The sequence below is a fragment of the Triticum aestivum genome, chromosome 3B (genome assembly GCF_018294505.1).
Source record: "Triticum aestivum cultivar Chinese Spring chromosome 3B, IWGSC CS RefSeq v2.1, whole genome shotgun sequence".
Classification (NCBI taxonomy): domain Eukaryota; kingdom Viridiplantae; phylum Streptophyta; class Magnoliopsida; order Poales; family Poaceae; genus Triticum; species Triticum aestivum.
This window is the reverse complement of record NC_057801.1, coordinates 848,360,532-848,385,207: the sequence shown is the minus strand read 5'-3', so window position 1 is coordinate 848,385,207 and position 24,676 is coordinate 848,360,532. Positions and strand designations below refer to the sequence as shown.

Genomic DNA, 24,676 nt, shown 5'->3' with positions numbered 1-24,676 from the left:
AAACGGCCATGACTTGATAATTGGGTTTATGGCCAATGCAGGCGATTTCTGAATATTACCAAAACGTTGACAGTCTTGGCACCCCTTGTAATATTCAAAACAGTCTTCCAATATTATTGGCCAAAAATATCCAATTCTGCAAATGATCCATTTTATCTTACAAGCCGATTGATGAGCTCCACATATCCCTTCATGCACTTCGCCCATCAACACCTTAGCTTCTTCTTGATTCAGGCATTTGAGCAATGCCCCATCAATTGTTATGTAGTACAGCTGATCATCCTGTAAAACATACTTAGTCAATTTATACCTTAGTCAATTTATACCTTAGCTTTTTCAACTCTCCAGTCACTATTCGAGGTTTCATTACTCAAGATTTCTTGAATCACCCGATAACCTGAATCACTTTGAGCCAAACGGTTAGCTTCTTGATTATGAACTCCCGGAATATGTTCAAATGAGACATGAGGAAATTCCTTGAGCAACCTTTGGCACTCGTCATAATATCCTCTCAAAGTATCTTCTTTGCACTCATACATGCCAATCAACTGACTAATAATTAACTGTGAGTCTCCAAATATTTCAATTGCTTCGGCCTTTATTTCATGAAGAAGTTGAATCCCCTTGAGAACAGCTTCGTACTTTGCTTGATTGTTGGTAATCATTGGTTGGTTGGAAAAGCAAACTCAAAATTTGCGCCTGAGGTGGAATAATAACAATACCAATGCCACCACCATGCTTTCATGATGATCCATCGAAGAATAACGTCCAAGGTACCGGCTCTACATAATTAATGCTAGGCTTATGATGCTGGGTGACGAAATCGGCTATTACTTGCCCTTTGACTGCTTTAGCCGATTCGTACCTCAAGTCAAATTCTGATAACACGAGAATCCACTTTCCCACTCTCCCATTCAGTATTTGCATCGATAACATGTGCTTGATCACATCAGCCTTGGAAACAACCGTACACTCAGCCGATAATAAGTAATGCCGCAACTTGGTGCAAGAGAAATATAGGCATAAACATAACTTTTCGGTAGGAGAATATATCGTTTCTGGATCTAGAAGTCTCCTACTCAGCTAGAAAACCACTCGCTCCTTTCCTTCAAACTCTTGCATTAAGGCCGATCCAATTGATTTGTCATCGGCCGATACGTATAACTTAAAAGGCTTACCCTGCCGAGGAGGAACCAGCACGGGTGGACGCTTCATATATTCTTTTATCACCTCAAACGACTTCTGTTGTACGTCACCCCATCTAAATTCTTGATCATTTTTTAACTTTAACAAGGGAGAAAACGGTAGAACCCTTTCCGACAAATTTGAAATAAACCTTCTGATAAAATTAATCTTGCCAAGCAAAGATTGTAACTCCGTCTTAGTAGTCGGGCGGCACTGCTTCGTCAATTGGCTTCACAATCATGGCCAAAAAGCTAAGCGCCGGGCAACAACGTGTAAAACAGAATTTTGGGCAAAAACGTATATCGGTAACCCGACGTTGCCCGTGTACATGAAAACTGGGCGAAAACATGGTCCGTGCTAGTGATTTTGGCCAAAAAGCTAAGCGCCGGGCAACAACGTGTAAAACAAACATTCAGGCAAAAACGTGTATCAGTAACCCAACGTTGCCCGTGTACATGAAAACTGGGCAAAAACATGGTCCGCGCTAGTGATTATTGCCAAAAAACTAAGCGCCGGGCAACAATCGTGTAAAATGGACTTTCGGGCAAAAACGTGTATCGGTAACCCGATATTGCCCATGTACACCCGACATTGCTCGTGTACATGAAAACTGGGCAAAAACATGGTCCAATCCCACAATTGATCCTGGCTGTCCATCCCACAATTGACGGGCGACCGCGGTCCAAGTGGGCTGACGTCCCCCTTGTCATAGATGGCAGGGATCATCCTGCCCACCTTCCGGAAGACGTGGGTCTGCCGCCCACTCTCCTGTCGCCAACCATCAACAACGTCCGAGTCAGCAAGATGATGTACGACCCGGGAAGCCGCATCAACCTCTTGTCCTTGCAGGCCTTTGAGCAAATGCAGATCCCTCGTAGCCAATTGTCTCCATTCATGGGTTTCTGCAGTGTTAGCGGGACTGAAATGGAACCCCTTGTGAAAGTGGCGCTCCCTTTCACGTTTGGGGGCCCTGATAACTTCCGGACGGAGGCCCTTGTATTCGATGCCGCCGATACACCACTACCTTACAATGGTTTGCTAGGTAGGCCTACTATCGGAAAGTTTGCCTCCCTGTACCATGGGTTGTACAACATTGTCAGATTTCGGGACCCAAAGGAGTCATCACTCTGCATGGCGATCTGAAGGATGTCATATGTTGTTTGCAACTAGAAGCTAAGAAGGCAGCGGCGGCAAGAGGCACGGTGGCGGCATCGACACCGAGTGCTGTGGTGGCACCCACAGCAACTGGCTCATCCTCCCCCACTAGGCCCAGTGCTATTGGGGAGGAATCCGAGAAGTGCAAAACGGGTCTGTCTGGCAAGAAGCACTTCAAATTGTGCAGCAAGCGCGATGGGGAGGCCGCCCCACCTACAACTAAAAAAGTAAAAGCTAGCCATCTCGCCCCGGCAGCTGAGACCAAACAAGTGCCTATCTCGAAGGATGGCAGCCACACCGTCTCCATCGGTGTTGGCCTCTCTGACAAATAGGAAAGTGCGCTCATCGCCTTTCTCCGGAAGAATATCAGCCTCTTCGCGTGGGAGCCTTCTGATCTCCCCGGGGTCCCGAGAGAGGTGATTGAGCACAAACTTGCGAAAAAATCGGGCGCCAAGCCCGTCAAGCAAAAGGTTTGACGACAGGCACAAGACCGGTAGGAGTTCATCGCCGGGGAAATTGCAAAGTTGATAAAGGCTGGTTTTATCTGAGAAGTATGGCATCCGACTTGGCTTGCCAACCCTATAGTGGTGCCTAAGGCTAATGGGAAAAAGAGACTCTGTATTAACTATGGCGATGTCACTGATGTTTGTACAAAAGATCCATTCCCCCTTCCTCGTATTGATAAAATTGTAGATTCGACTGCCGAGTGCGACCGGTTATCATTCCTGGACGCGTATACCGGGTATCATCAGATTAAGATGGATGTAGAAGATGAAGAGAAGGCAACATTCATCGCCCCTTGCAGTACATATTGTTATACCTGCATCCTTTTGGGTTGAAGAATATCGGATCCACCTTCCAGAGGGCTATTCAGATTGGCTTTGGCTCCCAATTGCACTGCAACGTTGAAGCGTATATGGATGATATAGTTGTGAAGACCAAGATCTTCAACACGCTCATCGAAGATTTGCGGGAAACTTTCGACAACCTCAATAAGATGCAGTTGAAGCTCAATCCCGAAAAATGCGTGTTCGGGGTGCCTTCCAGTAAGCTCCTTGGGTTCTTGGTATCCCATAGGGGTATCGAGGTAAACCCGGATAAGATTCAGGAGATCAAGCAGAAGCAGGCCCCTAAGTGCATAAAGGACGTCCAACGTCTGAACGGATGCATCACTGCCCTCGAGAGATTTATCTCTCGGTTGGCGGAAAAAGCACTCCTATTTTTCAAGATCTTGAAGAAGACTGGTCCCATGGAATGGACGCTGGAAGCAGAAGGTGCCCTCCAAAGTCTAAAAAAATATCTTGCCTCCCCGCCAATCCTTGTCGCGCCTCAGCCACGCGAACCCTTATAGTTGTACATCGCTGCAACGACTCAAGTGGTGTGCGGGGCCTTGGTGGTTGAGCGGAAGCAAGAAGAAGTACCAGAAGCAGGTCTACCGGAGACAACCGCAGCCGCTGAAGCCTGAGAACCAAAGGCCCCCGGCAAGAGGTTAGTGCAGCGGTCTGTGTATTTCATCAGCACTATTTTGCGGGATGTGTTCGGGAATGTTGCATGGAAAACAAAAAAAATTCTACGCACACGCAAGATCTATCAATGGAGATGCATAGCTACGAGAGGGGGAGTGTGTCTATGTACCCTCGTAGACCGTAAGCGGAAGCGTTAGAACAATGCAGTTGATGTCGTCAAACAACTTCACGATCCAACCGACCAAGCACTAAGCGTACGGCACCTCCGCGTTCACCACACGTTCAGCTTGGTGACGTCCTCGACTTCTTGATCCAGCAAGACGGCGAGGTAGTGGGGGTCGCCGCCGGAAGGGATGGAGTGGTGACGTAGGAGGTGGTCGTTCGCTGCAGGTCGGGGGTCGAGGGATTGTGGGGAATTGTTCGAGCTCAGCGGTGGGAGATTCAGTGGGAGGGACGCGACGGGACGGAGGCTAGGGTTCACCCAATCGGATGCCCTCTTCGCCTTACACGCAGCCCCTCCACCCACAAAGAGCCACACAAGGGCATACACATCGAATGGCGAAAATGCCCTCGATGGTCACCCAAATCTATAGGCGGTGGCACACCCTTCCTACAGACAAGGGCAAGCACCGGTGCACCACCCTCCGCAGTCACCGGAGGCTGGAGCCCACCCTGGCCAGGCCCTGTATGTCACTGTGATACACAGAGGCAGCAAGAGTGTAAAAACGAGGCACTATTTATTGCTAGTCATATCAGACTCGATCCAACGGTCAGGATCATTTCGTATGAAGATCCAACGGCTGGGATATGTTTGGACACACAATCCGACGGTCCACATTGCAAGTGCCCTGAGAAGGCTCGATACTTGCCTGGACTCGGACAATGGGATACTCATTCTGATGGACTATATATATGCCTCGCCAAATTAACCCTGCATTTTCATTAGAGTTTGTTATGTAATCAAAAGAGGCCCCGGTGCAGTGGTGGCCATGCTTTGTCTTTGTGTGATTTTTTTTCTAAATCTTGTTTTTATTCTTAGATGCTCTTAACATTTTGGATACATAGGGAGTATGAGTACTCCGTCGACATAATGATCCAAGGCTTGTTGCATGCACATACAGAACGTGCATGGACGCTTTGCTGTAGCGTGAGCGTGATCGGCGTCGTCCTGCAGGCTGCAGCTTCCGCCTCCAGGAGCCGTTGACTCGCAACATTCCAGCAGTTGGCCGCGAGCGACGAGAGCAAGCATCCATCGTGTTGTGACTTGTGACAAGGGAAAAGTCGACGCCGGCATCGAGGTGTGCGGCTGTACCCGCGGCCGGCAGTGGTAGTCGGGATTTCACAACTGGGATTCAGACTTTCAGAGACGAAGGCTGCCTTGCTGCTTTGAGATCCGTACTGCCAGGTGTCACTCAAAGAGTGGGTCTCCAGATTAGAAGTATACGACCCACTCCGGTGACTCGCACACGACCATCGCCATCAGCGCCGCCCAGACGGCCGTCATGACGAGCGCGGTGAGTGCGATCATCCAGGTGCGCCACCGGTCCTAATCCACCGGGATGGCATGCTTCGATGATTGTGGCGATGGCGCAACGCGTGCTTTGGCAGCCACGACGATGCCACGAGGGCAGCCTGGCTACTTCGACAATGTTATGACGACATCTTTTGAGGTCGTGGTGTGCTTTGATGGTTGCAGCGATGCTATAGCGTCAACATGTCAGTTTCAATGATGTTGCGATGATGTGCTTCAACGGACGTAATAGGTGCTTCCACAGCCATGGCGGTGCTACCACGGCAACTCGGCTGCTTTGATGATGTTGCTACTGCGTGCTTCAATAACCTTGCCGATGTTGAGATGAACCGCGAAAGTGGTGTGCTTCGGGCGGTCATGGCAATGCTGCGACGCCGTGCTTTGACGACTGTGTCGATGCTGCGGCAGCATGCTTTGGCGTCCACGGTGATTCCGCGATGGCAGCCTGACTGCTTCGACAATGTCGCGATGACATGCTTTGAGGTCGTGGTGCGCTTTGACGGTTGCGGCGATGCTATAGCGGCAAGATATTTGTTTCAGTGATGTTGCGATGATGTGCTTTGACGGCCGTGACAGGTGGTTTAGCAGCCGTGGCGATGCTATGACGACAACCCAGCTGCTTCGATGATGTTACCTGGCGATGCTACGACGGCAACCCAGCTGCTTCAGTGATGTTGTGACGGTGTGCTTTGACAGCCGTGTCGATGTTGTGATAAACCGCGATGACGGCGTGCTTCGATGACCGCGGCGAGGCTCCGACGAATGCCCAACTTCTTCGAGGATGCCGCGGCGATGTGCTTCCCAGTCGTGGCAGTGCTGCCACGTTGGCACCGCTGTTTCGACGATGCTACGACGGCAGCCTGGCTGCTCCATTGATGCTGCGATGGTATATATGCTTGGACTACAACGACGGCGGCCGAGGCGTCAAAGATGCTACTCTAAGCATAGCTATATCGAAGCAATCATGACTCCATAAGCTTTCTAGTACCAAATCCAACAAACACCCACAATGAACGTCAAAAGAGACTCTTTTGTGCTAGTGAACTTTAATAGTAATAAATAGTTTGGAGACCCATAGGATGTTTCAGGATTTTCGTAGATAATAGATTTGTATTTGTGTCTTAATTTTTCTATGTGTTGTTAAATTAATCATTACATGCAAGAACACAGACAGCACGATAGAGAACGGCGTTTCGGTGCCCGGGTGCATCTGCACCCAGTCAAAAAAAATTCGTAAAAAATTCCAAAAAAAATTGGGTGGTAGACAATTTGATGCGTGAGGTATGCTCCAATTTTCAAAACATTTGGACTTCTGTGCAGCTCTCAGCAAAAAAGACAAATCAGACCAGAACAGTATATGAACCGTACACATTTTTACAGACCTCCGATTTGTTTTTTTTGCTGAGAGCTGCACAGAAGTCCAAATGTTTTGAAAATTGGAGCGTACCTCATGCATCAAATTGTCCACCACCCAATTTTTTTTTGAATTTTTCTATTTTTATTTTGATTTTTTTCGTGGGCGTAAGTGCAGATGAGCTCGGGCTCAGATTCAAATTTTCCGTCATAATGTTCTATCAGGAGGTTTACCGCGTCAAATAATTGTGTAGCAACCCTTGAGAACAAATGATAAAAACAGACACTAGGATTTGGCGACAAAATCCAAGCTTCTTGTAAAGGTTGACACTTGGAGAGATGAGCGATGTAACGACACCTGCTAGCTATCTGTATCTATAATGGTAGTATTTTCGAAAATGGTAGTACTACTGTCCTATTTGTATGCTGCCATAAGGAAGTCCGCCCATATCCCAAGAATGGTTCAGGCCTGCACCCTAGATTTGATTATACTACTAGCTAGTGTATATTAAATTATGAATATACTACGTCAATCCTCTGTCAGTTTGTTTGTTTCCACATGTTATCCAGATGAATATATATGGAGGCCATAGGTTACCAATTAAGCTATAACATGGTGAGGAGCTTGCATCAAACCAACAAGGGAAACAATGGAAATAAGGCTGGTGCTTATCGTTGCGTTGTGCTCGAGTGCTGCTACCATAGTTACGTGTAGTAGCACAGGGCTACACATGGAGCTCATCCATGTTGATGGCAAGGGGAACTACACAGTGGCGGAGCGCGTGCAGCGCGCCATGGCCAGCAGCCGGCGGCGCTTGACGTCCTTTGTCGACGTGAGCGCACCCATCCACTGGAACACCAGCCAGTACATTGCCGAGTACCTGATCGGCAACCCACCGCAGCGCGTCGAGGCCCTCATCGACACCGGTAGCGACCTCATCTGGACGCAGTGCTCCACCTGCAGCCTCAAAGGATCCTGCGTCATGCAGGGCCTGCCCTACTATAACACGTCCAAGTCGGACAGCTTCCACCCCGTGCCATGCAATGACACCTTGTGCCTAGCCAACCGGGCGCACTCGTGCCACCGGGATGGCAGCTGCGCTTTCGGGGCCTTCTACGGCGTTGGCGACGCTAGAGGGTCTATCGGCACGGAGGTCTTCGCCTTTGAACATGGCTCGGTGACGCTCACGTTCGGCTGCGTCGACACGCTGAAGTTCACTCCGGGGTCCCTAGACGGGTCGTCGGGCCTCATAGGGCTTGGCCGTGGCCCCTTGTCGCTCGTCTCTCAGATAGGTGCCAGCAAGTTCTCTTACTGCCACACCCCCTACCTCCGCAGCAACGCCACTCCCGGTGCCAGGAGCCACCTTTTCGTCGGCGCCTCGGCGAGCCTTAGCGCTGACAGCCCTGTGATGTCCATGTCTTTCGTGCAAGGTCCTAAAAAGTACCCATTCTACTATGTCCCACTCATCGGGATAAGCGTTGGACAAACAAGGCTTTCCATCCCACCGATGGTGTTCGATCTGAAACCAAACGGCACCGGCGGCGGTGTCTTTGTCGACTCCGGTAACCCCACTTCGGTTCTGGTCGATGGGGCGTATAGGCCTCTGAGAGTGGAGCTCCGGAGGCAGCTAAACGGGAGCCTCCTGCCGCCACCAGCCGGCAGTGGGATCGACCTGTGTGTGGCAGTGGCGCAGGAAAAGGCAGTGCCGTCCATGGTGTTCCACTTCAGTGGCGGAGCGAACATGGTGCTGCCGCCAGAGAATTACTGGGTGCCGCTGGATGATTCCATGTCATGCATGGTGATGCATGAATCCAGCAGCGTGAGCATCATCGGCAACTTCCAGTTGCAGAACATGCACTTGCTGTACGACCTTACTAAGGAGGAGCTCTCTTTCCAAACTGCCGACTGCAGCTCACTGTGATCACGCCCACGTTAATTGTACGCATGCATAAATATGATTGCGAATCGAGATTCTTTGGTAAGTATTTGTGCCATGTGCATTGAAAGGGATACATTTAATTCAACACATGCATATGTCACTACTAGAATCTGGTTTTGTGCCGAGTTCCGGAACTTTAACGAGTTCATTCTATCGTGGAGGTTGGCAAACTTGTGTCTGCTGACTTTGATTCAAAATTGAACTCCGTAGCTAGTGATATGCAACTTGGCAGACTTAATAGTTCTCATATTTCCAATGAAAGAGGACTCGACAAACTAACTAAACTTGGCTGAATCTTATGTTCACCCAGTTCCTAATAGAAACAACTCGGCAAATCTGGCAGGTGGGCCCTGTTGTCGAGTGTCAATTCGATCAATACTTATGGAAGTTTTTGGGTCATTAGTTGATTGAGAACTTCTATTGATATTGATGCTTCGATGAATATATCTCAGTCGACGACCTATCCATCGTCTATCTAACTGGTTGATTGCCTTGTGTTTGTGGGCTGCTTGTGCTTGTAGACCGAGATCAATGGAGTGCATGAAAAGGAAGGGAGCGGAGGAATGTTCTAGGATCAGTCGTGCACATTTTCAGAATTAATGGAACCACGACTGTTAAGTTGTGTGAGCCAATCTATTACCGTGTTGGACTAAACGTAGTACAACCGGTATGGATGTTGCGTTGTGTTAAACGATAGGCTCGTAAACATGTATAGGGTGTAACGTGGCGTGTTGTCTCGACTATGTATGTGTGCGTGTAATCTACATACTGCAGGTTGTTAGGCTAGAGCTTATCTTATCTATGTATAGCTTGGAGTAGGGGAAAAGCCTATCAATAACATGTGCCCTCTGTAATCTTTCTGTGCTATATAAAAACTACGTCCCTGCAGAACTGCATACACTTCATTTTCTCATATGGTAATTAGAGCTTTCCTCAAAATTATCCATGGCGATGTCTTCAAGTTCCTTCCCCTCATCTCCATTTGTTCATGCCACCACCGAGAAGCTCACCAAGGGCAATCAAGCGCTGTGGCAGGCGACGTTGCTCTCCGCCATCCGGCGAGCTCAGATGGATACCTCGACGTCAACCAGCCGCCGCCATAGAGGGAAATCGACATGACCTCGTCTGATGGCAAGTCCACGACGAAGGCGGCAAACCCTGTCCTCCGAGCCTAGCATGCGCGAGATCAACAAGTCTTCTCCTATCTTCTGACGACGCTTCCTTGTGAGATGGCCATCCAGGTTGCATCTTGCCACACCTCGGCAGAGCTTTAGAACATGTTGGAGGGGATGATTGCCTCTCATACCCGTGCTCACACAACCTACAGCAGAATCGCCTTCGCCAATCTGCAGAAGGGCAGTTCCTACATCACCGACTACGTCGGGACGGTTAGGTCCCTCTGCAACGAGTTGATCGCTACAGGGAGGAAGATGGACGAAGAAGATATCGTCTCCCACATCCTGGCAGGACTAGACGAGGACTTTTATCCTATGGTCTCTGCCATGTGCTCCCAGGTGGAATCGGACACCGTGGCCGAGCTGTTCTCGCAGCTGTTCAGCTTGGAGATGAGGATGAATCTTCGTGGTGGAGGATCGCAGTCCTCTACAAATGCTGCCACTCGAGGCCGCTTCGCCAAAAATGGCGGTGGGAGTGATGACCACGGCCGCAAGCAAGGAGGGAACGGGGGTGATCGTTGTGGCTAAGGCTACTCCAAGCCAGACGGTTGTGGCAGTGGTGGATAGAGCAGTGGCGGCGGGGGCAACTATACCAACCATGCATGTGCCCCCACGGTCCAGAGCCAGATCTGCGGTAAAATGGGCCACCCAACCTGGAAGTGCCGGAAGCGCTATGACGAGTCCTATCAAGGGGTAGAGGAGAAATCAGCAAATCTCGCCTCTCCACAATATGGGGTGGATACCAACTAGTACCTTGAAAGTGGCGCCACCGACCACATCACGAGCGACCTGGAGAAGCTGACTGTGCGTGATCACTATAGTGGAAATGAGCCGATTCATACTGCAAGCGGTTCAGGTATGGCTATTGAACACATTGGTCATTCTGCTATTCACACCCTAGATCGTGATCTTCATTTGAATTATATTGTCCATGTACTCGAAGCCAACAAAAGTCTAATCTCTGCTAGTCATCTTGCGATTGATAATAACTCTTTTGTTTAAATTCATCCATATTCTTATTTTGTAAAGGAATAGGGAACAAGAAAGGTACTCCTTCAAGGAAAGAGTAGGAGAGGTCTCTATCGAGTTAGGCACACCGGATCCAATGTCAAGAAGCAAGTGCTAAGTGCTACCAAGCTATCCTTGGATAGGTGGCACTAACGTCTAGTGCATCTGTCTTCTGTTATTGTTAGCAAAGACATTAGTGAAAATAAACTCCCATGTGCTACATCCTTCCATAATGATTTTGTATGGGACGCCCGCCAGAAAGGCAAAAGTTACAAACTTCCTTATCCAGAGTCAATAAGTGATTCAAAATTTACTTTAGAACATGTGTTTTCTGATGTTTGGGGTCCTGCTTTTGTAATAGTAGGAAGAATAAAAAAATACTATCTGAGTTTCATAGATGACTTCAATAAATTCACATGGATCTATCTAATCAAACACAAGTCTGAGGTCTTCTAGAAATTTTTTGACTTTTAGAATCTTGTAGAACGACAATTTGACCGTACAATTCTTGCTCTTCAAACAGACTCGGGAGGGCAGTATGAAATATGAAACTCCCTTTTCACCAAGATAAGCATATCACATCAGGTCTCGTGCCCTCATGCTCACCAACAAAATGGTTCAGCAGAGAGAAAAATCGACATATTCTCAAAGTAGGCTTGTCCCTTCTTGCTCAAGTTTCCATGCCCCTTAAATTTTGGGATGAAGCTCTCATTGCTGCAACATACTTGATAAACCGAACTCCTAGCAAGGTTATCAACTTTGGGACACCCTTTGAACGGCTGTTTCATGAAAAACCAAACTACTCTATTCTTCGAATCTTTGGGTGTGCTTGCTGGCCCAATCTTCGACCCTACAATAAACACAAACACGCATTGCGGTCAAAGCAATGTGCTTTCCTTGGGTATAGCAACCTTCACAAAGGCTTCAAGTGCCTTACATCTTCACTGGCCGTATTTACATCTCTAGGGATGTTGCACTTGATGAAAATATTTTTCCTTTTTCTGTTCTCCAGGGCAATGCCGGCGCTCGCCTACGTGCTGAAATAATTTTGTTATCTCTAGAGATATTAAATCCTACTTATCAAGGGGCTGAATATCATGTTGATAATCATTTGTTTAATAGCTCTAACCCTGATGGAGATAGCGGTGAAAAAATCAGCTCTCCAAACCGTGATTTTTTGCAGCAACAACAAACTCCTATGTATCCTGGCGGCGCGGGGCACAAGGAGGATATGCCTGTGGGCGCCGATCTAGCGGCATCTGGCACTATTGCGCCTGAGACTAACCAAAGCAGGAGTAACTTCAGCAGTAATATCGAGTCCAACTTAGCAAATTTGTGCCAGCGCTTTACCGAGTTCATTCTATCGTGGAACTCGGCAAACTTGTGTCTGATGTTCATTGCTTGGATCTGATCCAACGTCTCGTCTAACAGCAAGAGGTCAGCCAGATTCATCCTCTGAAGTCCTTGGGAGTTAACCTCCGGTATGCTTGCATAGGGGGATGCCTTCTGCCAAGGCTGACCGCTGAGATCAGATACGAGCTCAAAGCCATATCCGAGATAGAGGCCGACCCAAAGATGGGATCTTGGAGAAGGTCTGAAATTGAGGCTTCGGGATTGCTGGGCCCCTAAGGTAAAGCTGAGAACCCAGTAAAGATGAGATCACCCCGAACGTCGACAACGAACTCTAGGTTGCCAAACTAGATTTCCTAGTCAAGAGCGAAACTGTCGATCTGGTCAAGGTGACCTGTTGGGTTGGCGTGTAGAACGACGCTGCCAAACATGAAGAGATAGCCAGGCACGAAGACATCCCCGGTCCGGATGACATCGACACTTACTAAGCGAGCCATCCATCATTTGACGATCCTACAGCAGAACTCTCAATGAAAGCACCAAAATGTCAGCGTCAAACCCGGCAGATCTCAGGTAGGGGGTCCCGAGGTGTGGATCCTAGATTGATGGGTAATAGGCAACGTAGAGACGGCATTTACCCAGGTTCGGGCCCTCTCGAGGAGGTAAAAACCTACGTCATGTTGATTGAATTGATGTGTTTGTATTCCAATTACAGGGTTGATCTACCACGATATCAGATGAACTAAACCCTAGGTGGTTATGGCGATAATGGTTCTCCCACGTACGGGATAAACCATGTGGTTTATATTGACACCAGGGGTACCTAGGGATACACATGGTTAGTCTGCATTAGGGGATAGACATGCTGGTTTTGCTACCAAACGTGGAGAATACGCCAAGTCTTTGGAGGTTTCCTTCCATCACGGGGTCGCCTGTAGTCCGGCCTTCCTTCAATGAATCAAGAGCGGCCCACCAGTCCGGCCCATGAGAGATAGGGTGGCGGCCCGAGGACCCCTTAGTCCATGACACCCTCACCGGTCCACCCACATATGAAATTATCAAAGTAGCGAAAGCGAATATACTAAACATAATGGATGTAACTAGACGGTAATTCCCATGTGTCTTTGAGAATGCTTTGCTTATTATCAGATAACTCTCCGGTTTGTCCTCAATTACAAAAATGATTGGGTCACCTTACTGCACCTTTGTTACTAGTGCTACTTGTTACTTGTTAAGAATTTTCTTGCTACTAAACTATCTGCTACCTCTATTTTCAGTACTTGCAGAGGATGAGCGTGATGAAAAGATCTCTGATCAAGAGTTTGATTTTCATGGTGAAAATGTTGAGTTGAGTTGTGCACGCCCATTAACGTTTGCAAAGTTCACCTAACGTTTGCAAAGTTCACCCAGGTTCATACTGAAATGCGTGATTAAGCAACTCAATTTCAACTTCAAAATAATTAGATTGAGCATATGTGGACTCATATTGTCAACCAATAGATATACCAGCTCTTTTTCTATTAATGTACTTGTGACAATTAAAATTTATCTGTTTGTAAGCTATGAGATTTTTATTTTGTTGTGAACTATTTATTATTACGATGTAAGAACTATGTGATTTATTTTATTTCAACTATCTACAATATTATCTTTTTAGTTGGATTTATATGCATGAAAGTCTAAACGGGTTGGCTAGTTGGGCACACTCGCTAGATTTGGGCAGATGCGGCCTGACGGCGCGTCTCCAACCATCCCAAACGGACAAATAGCGGACTAAATCTATTTCCATTTAGATCGGCATGTTGGAGGTGGCCTTTTGCATGAATGACTAGACTTACTATGATTTAAGGAACCATGCAAAGCCAGCGCACATTTCGATTTAAAATCCGGCAAAATGCCAAAGTAGAGTATTACAACTTCGTAATCTCACTTAATTAAAACAGTTCATATATATTTATGCCAGCCATGGTCTCTTAGTTGGCCACGTCGTGCTTGTTGTCGTCCTACTTTCCGTAGGCAGAGACGGGGCAGGTCCTTCCCAGTCCGATGGGCGTCTTGAGTGTGATCTTTGAGTGGTCGTTCTTGTGGATGTACATGTCGCAGATGGTGACCCAGATGATGAGCTCCTTGCTCTTGACCCCCTGTGATGCGCTTCATCTTGCAGTCCTCGACGAAGGCCATCACCTCGGTGATGAGTGTTCTCACTGTTTCCATCTTTGCAATGGGAATGAACACTTCTTGGAACTCCGCAATATCTTCTTACACGTACTCTTTGGCTACTAGCCTTCGGTATCTTTCTTGATCTTAAATTCCCACTAGAGATCTATGGCTCTATGGTAGTCCGGAAGATTCACAAGCTCCCATGCATTGTTATCGCACATTGATCCCAACACCTCGTCCATTACCTAACGCCAACAGTCCTTCGTATTTGCGTCTTCAAAACACGCCGGTTCCTCGGCACTTACTAGACATTGCCGCCCACTCCTTTTCATCTTATCCGGGTCAATTGTCCGAAGAGAACTCTCTGAATACACGTAATTGACTCTTCCAGGAACCAGTAACATGTAAGCACACTACAAGAAATCGGTTATTCCATGACAGATTTCTGATGACGTTCCCAGAAACCATTGTAATCTATGACGGATTTACCTGCTTCATCATGCAATCTGTCATGGGTTAGCGAGATAGGAGTTCATATGATGGACCGTCATGGATACCGCCACGAGTTGACCAAGTGTACACCTAACAGACCATCATGGATGGCTCATGCTGATGTGTCATGCGTGTCCAACCCACACATGTGTCGGGCTTACTTTTTTTTTAAATTTGTTCGAACCGTGGTGGACCGCCTTATGTGCTGCGTCGTTTGGACATTGCTTCAAGCTGACGTGTCATGCATTAAGATATTTGATTAGGAAAATGGACTGCTCCTGTTGTTGCGTCGTGTTGACGCTGCTTCTTTTTTTTAGTAAAAAAACGGAGTTTTTTTTTTGAGACAAGCTCCGAAGCTCTTTATTCCGACGTCACAATGTTTACAGGGACGAAAGAAAGGCCTCCCGGCTGTCCCAACCAAACATGCCGGCCAGCCGGAAGGGATAATGCGTGCTTCGCGAGCTTGTGAGCCTCAATATTCGAGCTCCTAAATTCGTGAGAAATATTACAAACTTGGAAAGATAATGTATGCTCTATTATTTCATGTATGATTGCTCCATACTCTGTCGGATTCTTCTATTGGATATCTTGTACCACCACCTTTGCATCGGAGGCCACCTGGATGTTTGTCACTTTCAAGTCCTTAGCTAGAGCTAGAGCCTCCCTGATCGCCATGCATTCGAGAGTCGCCGGTTCTGAAATCCCTCTAAAGACCACAGCCGAAGCTCCCAAGAAATTTCCGTCTGAATCTCTAGAAATCGCTGCTACAGCTCCATGTCCTCTTCCTCTCCCCACTGCAGCATCAACATTAAACTTTGCCAGCCCGACAGATGGAGCGATCCAACCTGATCGTCTTGGAGCAGGTCTTGCAATCTGCCTCGATTTGATGGACTGCAGTGCGTTGAGTTCATTCACGTAAGAATGTACAAAAGCTTGGACTGAAGACGGGCTTTGATAGATATGCTCGTATATTGCCTTGCGACGTGCTCCCCATAGTGCCCAAAGAGTTACCACAAAGTTTGTAAACTCATCATGAGATAGCGCCTCTTGCATGGAGAAAAGCCACTTCTTCGGATCCGGTTCCTCGTTGCTGTTCAGCACATCAATGATGCGTTTAGAAGACAGCGCCCATGTGCTTCGAGAAACAGTGCATTTTAACAGCGCATGCCTCCACGTGTCTTCGGCCCCGCACAGGCAACATGCGACCGAGTCCGCCATGTTACGATGATGCAAAAGTGCAGCCAACGGAGTGGTCCTCCTAGCAAATCTCCACAGGAAGATCTTAAGTTTCGAAGGTACCTTGATTCCCCAAAGCTTTGTCCAACCATCGCCATCAGCGTTTGTGTGAGAAGATCCATCTTGCTCATATAACCAAGCTTCACGACTCAATTTTCTCTGTTGAATCATCCTATAGGCCGTTCTCACCGAGAATATCCCCCGCCGATCTTCACTCCATGCCCAAAAATCTTCAATCTGTCTGGTGCAAAGAGGGATCTGCAATATTGCCTCCGCATCTATCGGTATAAAGGTTGACCAAACTAGCTGCTCATTCCATGAGGATGTGGCATGGTTGATTAGTTCTGACACTTTCCGCGGCGGTTGTTGAACAAGAGATGTGATCGGTCTCTTCATGAGTGAACTAGGTATCCAATTGTCAAGCCATATGTCAGTCGTTTCAGTAAAAAAAACGGAGTGATGCTGCTTTGTCCCGACTGTTGGGCCGCTGTAAGTACATTTTTCATTTTATAAAGATATAATAAAGAAGAATAAAAAACTGTATGGTTTTCTCTATTTAAAAAGTCAAGACGGCAAGAGGGGATCGAACAAGGGACCACATGCTTAAACGGCAAGAGGGCAATGTCTATGTTACTGGTTTGTGCCTTTCTAAGTTCTAACATAAACCGAACAAAATATTTTAGTTCAAAAGAAGAGGTTGAACGTGGATTTGAGCCACGTAGCACTAACCTCTACATTCCAACGAGCCAGGTTTTCCCCTAAACAAAAAGACGAGCCAAGCTTTTTAGTTTTTTAGTTATTTTCACATGTAGGCAACAATATGTTTTTTCTTGTGAAAAGACAACAGTAGTTATGTAGTTTACTACACAGCATCAATGTATAGAAAACATTTGTGAAATCTTCTAAAAAACCCATGCCAATTTTATGAATTAATAATATTATTCCATGCCCAAATATAGGAATTTTCTATGATAGTATGATATTATTATCATTTTTCCAATAGGTTGCAAATAGAAGTTTCAGTTATCCCCAAGTATATTTTGACAATTTTATCTATTTCATATGAACTAAGATAAAACATAATTCCTTAAGAAATGGAAATGTTTTAAACTATATTTGAGTTACATATACATCAAATTAGCATTGACTCCAATAAGCACACATAAATACATTTAAACTATAGAAAATATTAAATCATCTCTAAAATTATTGAAACTCTTCTAGAACAAAATATATGTATTATAGTACATGTAACAATTCTATAGGTGTACGCCACATGTTTTAATTTAAAAACAAAACCGCAAATGAATGGAACTAGAACCTGAGACATGAATTTTAAGCGGTTAGCTCATTCCCACATGGCAACTATCTTTTCGTGATATGAATGGGACTTTTTTTTCATTAGTAAAGTATATAAAGCCACACTTTTAAGGCCGGGGTCGAACCACCTGTAGCTTTGAACAATCATATTTGTGTGAAAGAGTGTTCCTTACGATTAACAAAAATTTCCAACTTACATTTTAAAACAGTTACTTTTTTTAAATGAGAACATTTTTTTTAAAATGTTAATATTTTTTTAAAATGTTAATATTTTTTAAAATGTTCAACATTGTTTTTGTTTTTGAAAAAATGTCCAACATGTAGTTTTATTGTTTTTTAATTCCAAAAAATGGAAACGAAATCCAAAAAACATGAAAATTGGCATGGTGTCATTATATGCCCCTTGTAGGGCGTGATATAAAATTGAGAATGTTTCACAAAATTTATGAGAAATCGAACCATCTCCGAAAAGACACATGGTTTGGAGAGAAAATTGGTCTAGTTTAAACGCGGAAGGGACCGATGCTTCATATGTTGGTATTCAAAAAACTTATACACTCAAGATACATCATTGAATGATCCATCTCAATATTTAGCACCTTTCTGAGTCCGTTTGCTATATTTAAGCCACTAAATGCATTTCTAGATATTTAATGGATGAGGTAAATACACTCGAAGTCACAGAACATGCACGCAATAGACAGTTTGGTGCACAAACTTGTAAAATACATGTTTCTTTTCATGTAACTTGTCGTCTTGTTCATATACGGTTCTTCCTACCATATTTTGCACTACATTTTCTCTTATCTAGATTTTAAATTTACATTTATTGAATTTCAACTAAAAATGAGTTGATTTGTCTGAAAGAATTAATGTTCATTCATTGTGAACTTTATATATGAACAATCGGTATAATTAGGCCTTACATGTATTCAAATAATTAGGACATGGGGCCGCCGATCCTGGACCCCAAACATGGAGTTTTTTGGTTTTTTAATTTTGAGCGATGTAAAATAACTCTAAAAGCATGAAAATTGGCATGGTGTCCTCATATGATCCCTATAGGGCATGGCAAAAATTTAAGAAAGTTTTGCAAAAGCTATGATGTACATGGCTTAGAAACTGAACCATCTCCGAGGAAGACACGTGATTTTGAGAGATAATGGGTCTAGTTTGAAGGCGCAACGACCCGTGCTTCATCTGTTGGCATTGGAATTTTTTCAACACGCAAGATACACGATTACACGATACATGTCAGAATTTGGCATCTTTCTGAGTCTGTTTGTCATATTTAAGCCATTAGGTGCATTTCTAGACATTTAATGGATATAACAAATTTGAACTGCAGGTGGTTAAAAGCTTGACAAATTTTGATTGAAAAATCATATTTGTCTTCTTGAGTCTATGTTTAGGCCTTATGAAAGAAAAGGATAGGAATTCCAAATATAAGGGCGCCAAGCCTTGATCCCGAACAAGGAGTTTTTTAGTTTTTTAATTCTGAAAAATGAAAATGAACTCTGTAAATATGAAAATTTGCATGATGTCATCATATGATCCCTCTATGGTGTGGACATTTTTTGAGTAAGTTTTGCAAAATTTATGGCGTACATTGCATAGAAATTGAATCATCTCTCAAGAACAAACATGGTCTTGAGAGAGAACGGGTCTGGTTTGAAGGCAAAGCCACCGATGCTTCATTTGATAGATTTGCAAGTTGTTGAAAGGATGGCAAAATTGGGTTGAAGAATATATTTTGTGCTCTTGAGTCCATTTAGTCCTTATACAAGAAAATGAAATGAATTGTAAACATGAGGGTGACTCAACCAAGCAACCCCTAATATGGAGTTTTTTGTTTTTAATTTTTAATAATGCGAAAGAACTCTGAAAAGCATGAAATTCATGTTGTGAAATATGTTCATATATTTTGTTCCAAATAAACGAGTAGAAAAATAGATTCCCTTTCATTTATCCATGTACAGAACAAAGTAAAAATTGCGAAATAAAACCAAGAAAATAAGCAAAATGAAAAAAAAAGATAACCATGAAAAATAGTAGCATGTGGATTTTCTTACCCAGTACCTCTTTGTGTTGCTAATGCCACTAAACCACTGTATTAATCTCGTAAAAAAACCACTTTATGAAGCTGCTATTTTTACTCAAGACACACACTCGAGCTTTTTCTAGCCTGCTGCGTTCTGATTCGCCGAACTAGACCTCCCACGGACCACGCGTCTCCACCGTCCATCCTTAGCCGATCCAATGGTCGGTGCTCCTTCTGCTCTCTATTTTAAATAATTTTAAAGAAGTTTCCAGATCTGTGGCCAAAAAAGCGATGGCGATGAATTCTGATTGATGTCCCGTGAGTGCTGGGCGGCGCTTGATGTGGTTGCTGCATAATAGTATAGCTTGAGGCAGAGTAGTAGGCCAGATGTGGGGAAAAAAATCTGCAATTCCTATTTTTTGATGTCTATTTTTCCTTTTGGTATTTTTTATTTATCCAATATGTTTATACAATTTCCTTTTTTATGTATAAGGAGCATGCATAATCAGAAAAATTCTTATGGACTCAAAGTACCAAGAGAAATAAAGTGTTGGGCTAATTTCACAATTGAAATTAGGTGGCCTTGAACTGACCTGAAATTTAAAAGGCTAAAATTCTTATGATGGGCTGATAGTCTTGGACAGAGTTGAAATTTAGTGGGCCAAAATTCTAATTGGGCCAACTACTACACGGGTCGCCATGTCAGATAATGATGTGGAACACACGATTAACACCGTTATCTCACACTAAATTGTGACGGTAAAGTATCGTCATGGATGCATGATGGTTCTAATAATCCATCATGGAGTGCACCGTGGTCAAATTATGACATGATATACATGACAAATTCCTAATCCCCTAATCCGTCACGGACGACCAACCACGACGGTTCTGCACACATATGTGATGGTTTGAATCCGCCATTGATTAAAAGATTTCTTGTAGTGACCGGTCGTAGATGTTCGGTTTCTTTTTTTTTTGAAATTTGCTTCCCCACTTTATTAAACTAATCCAGGAAGCTCATCTGAGACTATGCGAAGAATACAGTCTAGAGGAGAAACCTCCCACGAAACAGAAATACTATTACAAAAACCGAATCGGGCAATCTCATGGGCCGCTTTATTTGCCTCCCTCTTCACCCACGTAGCTTTAAACTCCCCCAAACTTTTGGCCATCTCCTTGATTTCTTCCACCATGATTCCTACCAATGACATGTTGCGCTCTTGCTCATTCAACATTCTAGCAACGTTCTTACAGTCGATCTCCAGATGGAGCTTAGGCACAGCCCGTTGCAAAGCTAAAACCACCGCTCGCTTGCATGCTTGCAACTCAGCAGCTTCGGCTGATGTGACCCCAGGAAGAAAAACCGCATCGGCGCCTCGGAAAGCTCCAACCTCATCTCTGAACACCACACCACACCGTCCTCCCTGACCTGACCGAGCCATTGCACCATCCACATTGGCCTTTAACCAGCCCGCCGCCGGTGGTTCCCAGGTTGCCCGCTGCGTGGATGGGCTCGATCGTTGTGGCATCCCCTTCGCGTTCTTCCACTCCTCCATGAGTGCAGCAACTCTCCTAGCCACCAAGTTGGCCTCCTCAATTCGCTTCCCTTCCCTCATTTCATTCGTAGCCAACCATATGGCATATAGTCCCTGCACCATAGCTGCCCTATCATCCTCTGAGGCGTCCGATAGCCAGTTAAACAACCATGATGCAACTAAGCTCTGAGTGCTCATCGAACGAGGTGGGATCGCCACCCTCACACCCAATACCGAGCTCAGTTCCTTCCAAAACAACATAGAATGATGGCATCCCCAGAATCTGTGATACACCGTTTCTTCACGTCCACAAGCAGGGCAAAAAACACCAGGCTTGATCTTTCTTCGCAGCAGTTCAGAGCCCACCGCCAAGCCGTTCTTGATCAGCCGCCACACATGAATTAACGCCTTCCCCGGTGCGTTTGTACCCCATAACGCCAGCCAGCTCCGGTGGTTCACTGCATTAGATGACGAACTTGGCTATCTAGTAATCGCCCTCTTCTTCTCCATGCTTAAGTGATAAGCCGACTTAACTGAAAAAATGTCGTTCTTTGTAAAATTCCAAGCTAGTATGTCATCAGTTCCTATTCCTCCCACGCTGATCTGCATAATATCATGAACATCTCCCTCTGAAAACATGGCGTCGAGCTTGTGTCGATCCCATCCTGAGGCATCATCATTTAGCAAGTCACTGACCCTCGTCATCCCGGGTACATACACTTGGCCCAGTGGCCTTAGGCTGCCCCTCCAAGGGATCCAATTATCATGATGAATCCGGATTGAGGACCCATCCACCACCCGCCAAATCAGACCATCCAAAAGCAAGTTTCTGCCATGCAGGATGCTCTTGAAAGTATATGACGCACCGGCGGGGCATGTAGCATTAAGGATGGATCCATGGTCATAGTAACGCGCTTTGAGGACTCGAGCATAAAGTGAACCTAGGGCTTGAAGTAGTCTCCAAGCCTGCTTGGCCAGCAAAGCCTGGTTGAAAGCTTCCATATCACGAAACCCCATACCCCTCTTGCTTACTGACACACATTTTCTTCCAGGCAATCCAATGAACCTTTTTTTCACCATTAGCTTCACCCCACCAAAAGTTAGAAGAGATAGATGTCAGGTTCCTGCGCAATTTTTTGGTGAGCTGGAAGCAACTCATAGTGAACGTTGGGGTAGACTGGAGCCCCGATTTGACAAAAACCTCCCGCGCCTTCTTCGATAATCCTTGCTCCTTCCACCCCGTGACCTTGCCTTTAGCACTTTCCCGCGCATATTTAAAAGTTCCCTCCTTGGATTTCCCTACAGCCGTGGGTAGTCCCAAATATTTCTCGCTTAGGGCCTCGGACGAAATCCCAATTACTGCTTTCAGATGAACTTTCAAATCTTCTGTGCATCCCTTGCCAAAAAAGATGGACGATTTCTGCAAGTTTACCTTCTGTCCCGATGCCATCTCATATTCCCCTAGGATTGTCTTAAGGGCAAGAAGATTACTGTCAGAGCCTTCAAGAAACACAATACTATCATCTGCAAAGAGGAGGTGGGTGACCATGGGGCCAGTGCTCCCAAAAGACACTCCCTTCAAATCACCGGAACTTTGTGCCTTCTTAAGCAGAGCCGAGAAACCCTCTACACAGAACAAGAATAAATACGGCGATAGAAGGTCACCTTGCCTTAGTCCCCTAGTCGGCAGAAAAGAATCAGAAATCCCTCCATTGAGCTTCACCGCAAACCTTGCCGACATCACACATTTCATCACCATTTGAACCCATGTATCATGAAACCCAACCTTCTCCAACACCTGCTGCAGAAAAATCCACTCCACTCTATCATAGGCCTTCAGCATGTCTAACTTGACCGCGCATAACGGCTTCCTCCTTCTCCTCATTCTAATAGCATGCACACACTCATATGCTACCCAAACATTATCCGTGATCAGCCGGCCCGGTACAAAGGCACTTTGCTCCTCTGAGATCAAAATAGGAAGGATTCCTTTAAGCCTATTGGCAAGAACCTTTGTTGCTATTTTGTAAATTACATTACACAAACTGAGCGGTCTGAACTGAGACATCAACTCCGGTGAGTTGATTTTTGGTATCATCACAATTATCGTGTCATTGAACCCATCTGGCGTCGCATTGCCATTCAAAAACTCCTTCACTGACCTGCAAACGTCCTCTTTTACTAACGACCAGTGTCGTTGATAGAACAAAGCCGGGAAGCCGTCCAGCCCCGAGGCTTTCGTAGGTCCCATTTGAAACAGGGCCGTCTCTATTTCAACATCGGAGACCCCCACTGAAAGCTTCTCATTCATCTCCTCCGTGACAATAGTATCAATATGTTGGAGAACATTGGCTGCATCCCTCGAACCCTCCGAGCGAAACACAGAGGCATAGATGTTTGCTGCTAGCTCCCGCATGTCATCATGCGATGTGCAAACTTTACCGTCCTCCCTCCGTAGCGCTTTTATCGTGTTTTTCCTCCTCCGGTGAGAAGCCCGATTCTAGAAGTACTTTGTATTTTGGTCTCCCTACTGTAGCCAATCAATGCACAAGCGCTGTTTGTAGCAGATCTCTTCTTTCTCGTACAGATCATGAAGTTGGCTCTCTATGTCCTTGACCTCCTGACAAAAACCTGTCGCCAGCGACCTCACCTTCGCGTCATGTAGCTGCGCTTTTAGCTTGCTGATTTGCCTACGTAGAGAGCCGAACACATCACGGCTCCACATCTGCATGGCCTTGGATAACGTGCCCAGTTTGGCACACAGCCCCGTCGACTCACCATGCAGCCTTTTGGCTTGATCCCAGGCTCTCAATATCATCTGCTCGTAATCCTCATGCCTGGTCCAAGCTTCTTCGAACTTAAACCCCAAATGCTTCTTTGGCCTCGCAGCATCCAGTGATGCCACTGCCCGAATGACCAGTGCCACATGGTCATATTCCTCCGTGAGAATATGCTCAGCCACCGTATCCGGAAATATGCTCAAAAAATCATCGTTGCATGTGGTTCTATCCAGCCGAACCTGAATGTTTGCTCCTCCATCTTGCTTATTATCCCACGTAAAAGGGTATCCAGTAAACCCCAAGTCAGCTAGTCCACAGACACCAAGACACTCCCGGAAGTCCTCCATTTGGTTGAAGTTTCTAGGGTTTCCCCCCCTCTGCTCTGTTTGGAAGAGGATCTCGTTGAAATCTCCCGCACAGAGCCAAGGCAAGTTGTCCTGTCTCTTCAAATAACGCAATGCATCCCAAGTTTTCCGTCTAAGCTCCGTTCTTGGTTCTCCGTAGATTCCAGTGAATCTAACGGTTCTTCCTTCGGAGGAGATCTCCGCATCAATATAGTACATGCACCATGGTCTGACTGTGACAGAAATGTGATCCCTCCAAAGTAAAGCCAACCCGCCACTCCTGCCCTCACAGTCCACAGCAACCCCCTGCCGGAAACCCAAACTCCACTTGATCTTCTCCATCGCTCGCGCCTTCTTCTTAGTCTCACTCAAGAACACCACCGCTGGGTTGTATGATCTAATCAGATCCCTTAGTTCTCCTACTTTCGGGTCCAACCCCAAGCCCCGACAGTTCCAAACGAGAAAATTCATTGCTCCCGGCAGCCCCTCCTATCGGGGTCCGCCGATCTAGCTCCATGATCACCAATGCGCTCAAAGACAGACGACACTTTCTGTCGCTTTTCGCCAACGAGAGCATCAACACCTTCCTTCTGAGACCCTTC

The 24,676-nt window shown here is 45.8% G+C and overlaps 1 protein-coding gene across 1 annotated transcript; it reads left to right on the top strand.

The window, feature by feature from the left end:
- The first annotated feature begins 7,340 nt into the window (after positions 1-7,340).
- On the top strand, positions 7,341-8,612 carry LOC123067096 (aspartic proteinase nepenthesin-1-like). The gene has a single exon (XM_044490039.1). The coding sequence runs from the start codon at positions 7,341-7,343 to the stop codon at positions 8,610-8,612; it is 1,272 nt and encodes a 423-aa protein (XP_044345974.1).
- The last annotated feature ends 16,064 nt before the right edge of the window (positions 8,613-24,676 follow it).

What these genes read in the sequence shown, in the direction of transcription:
- LOC123067096 (XM_044490039.1), top strand. Translation starts at nt 7,341, where the DNA reads ATGGAAATAAGGCTGGTGCTTATCGTTGCGTTGTGCTCGAGTGCTGCT.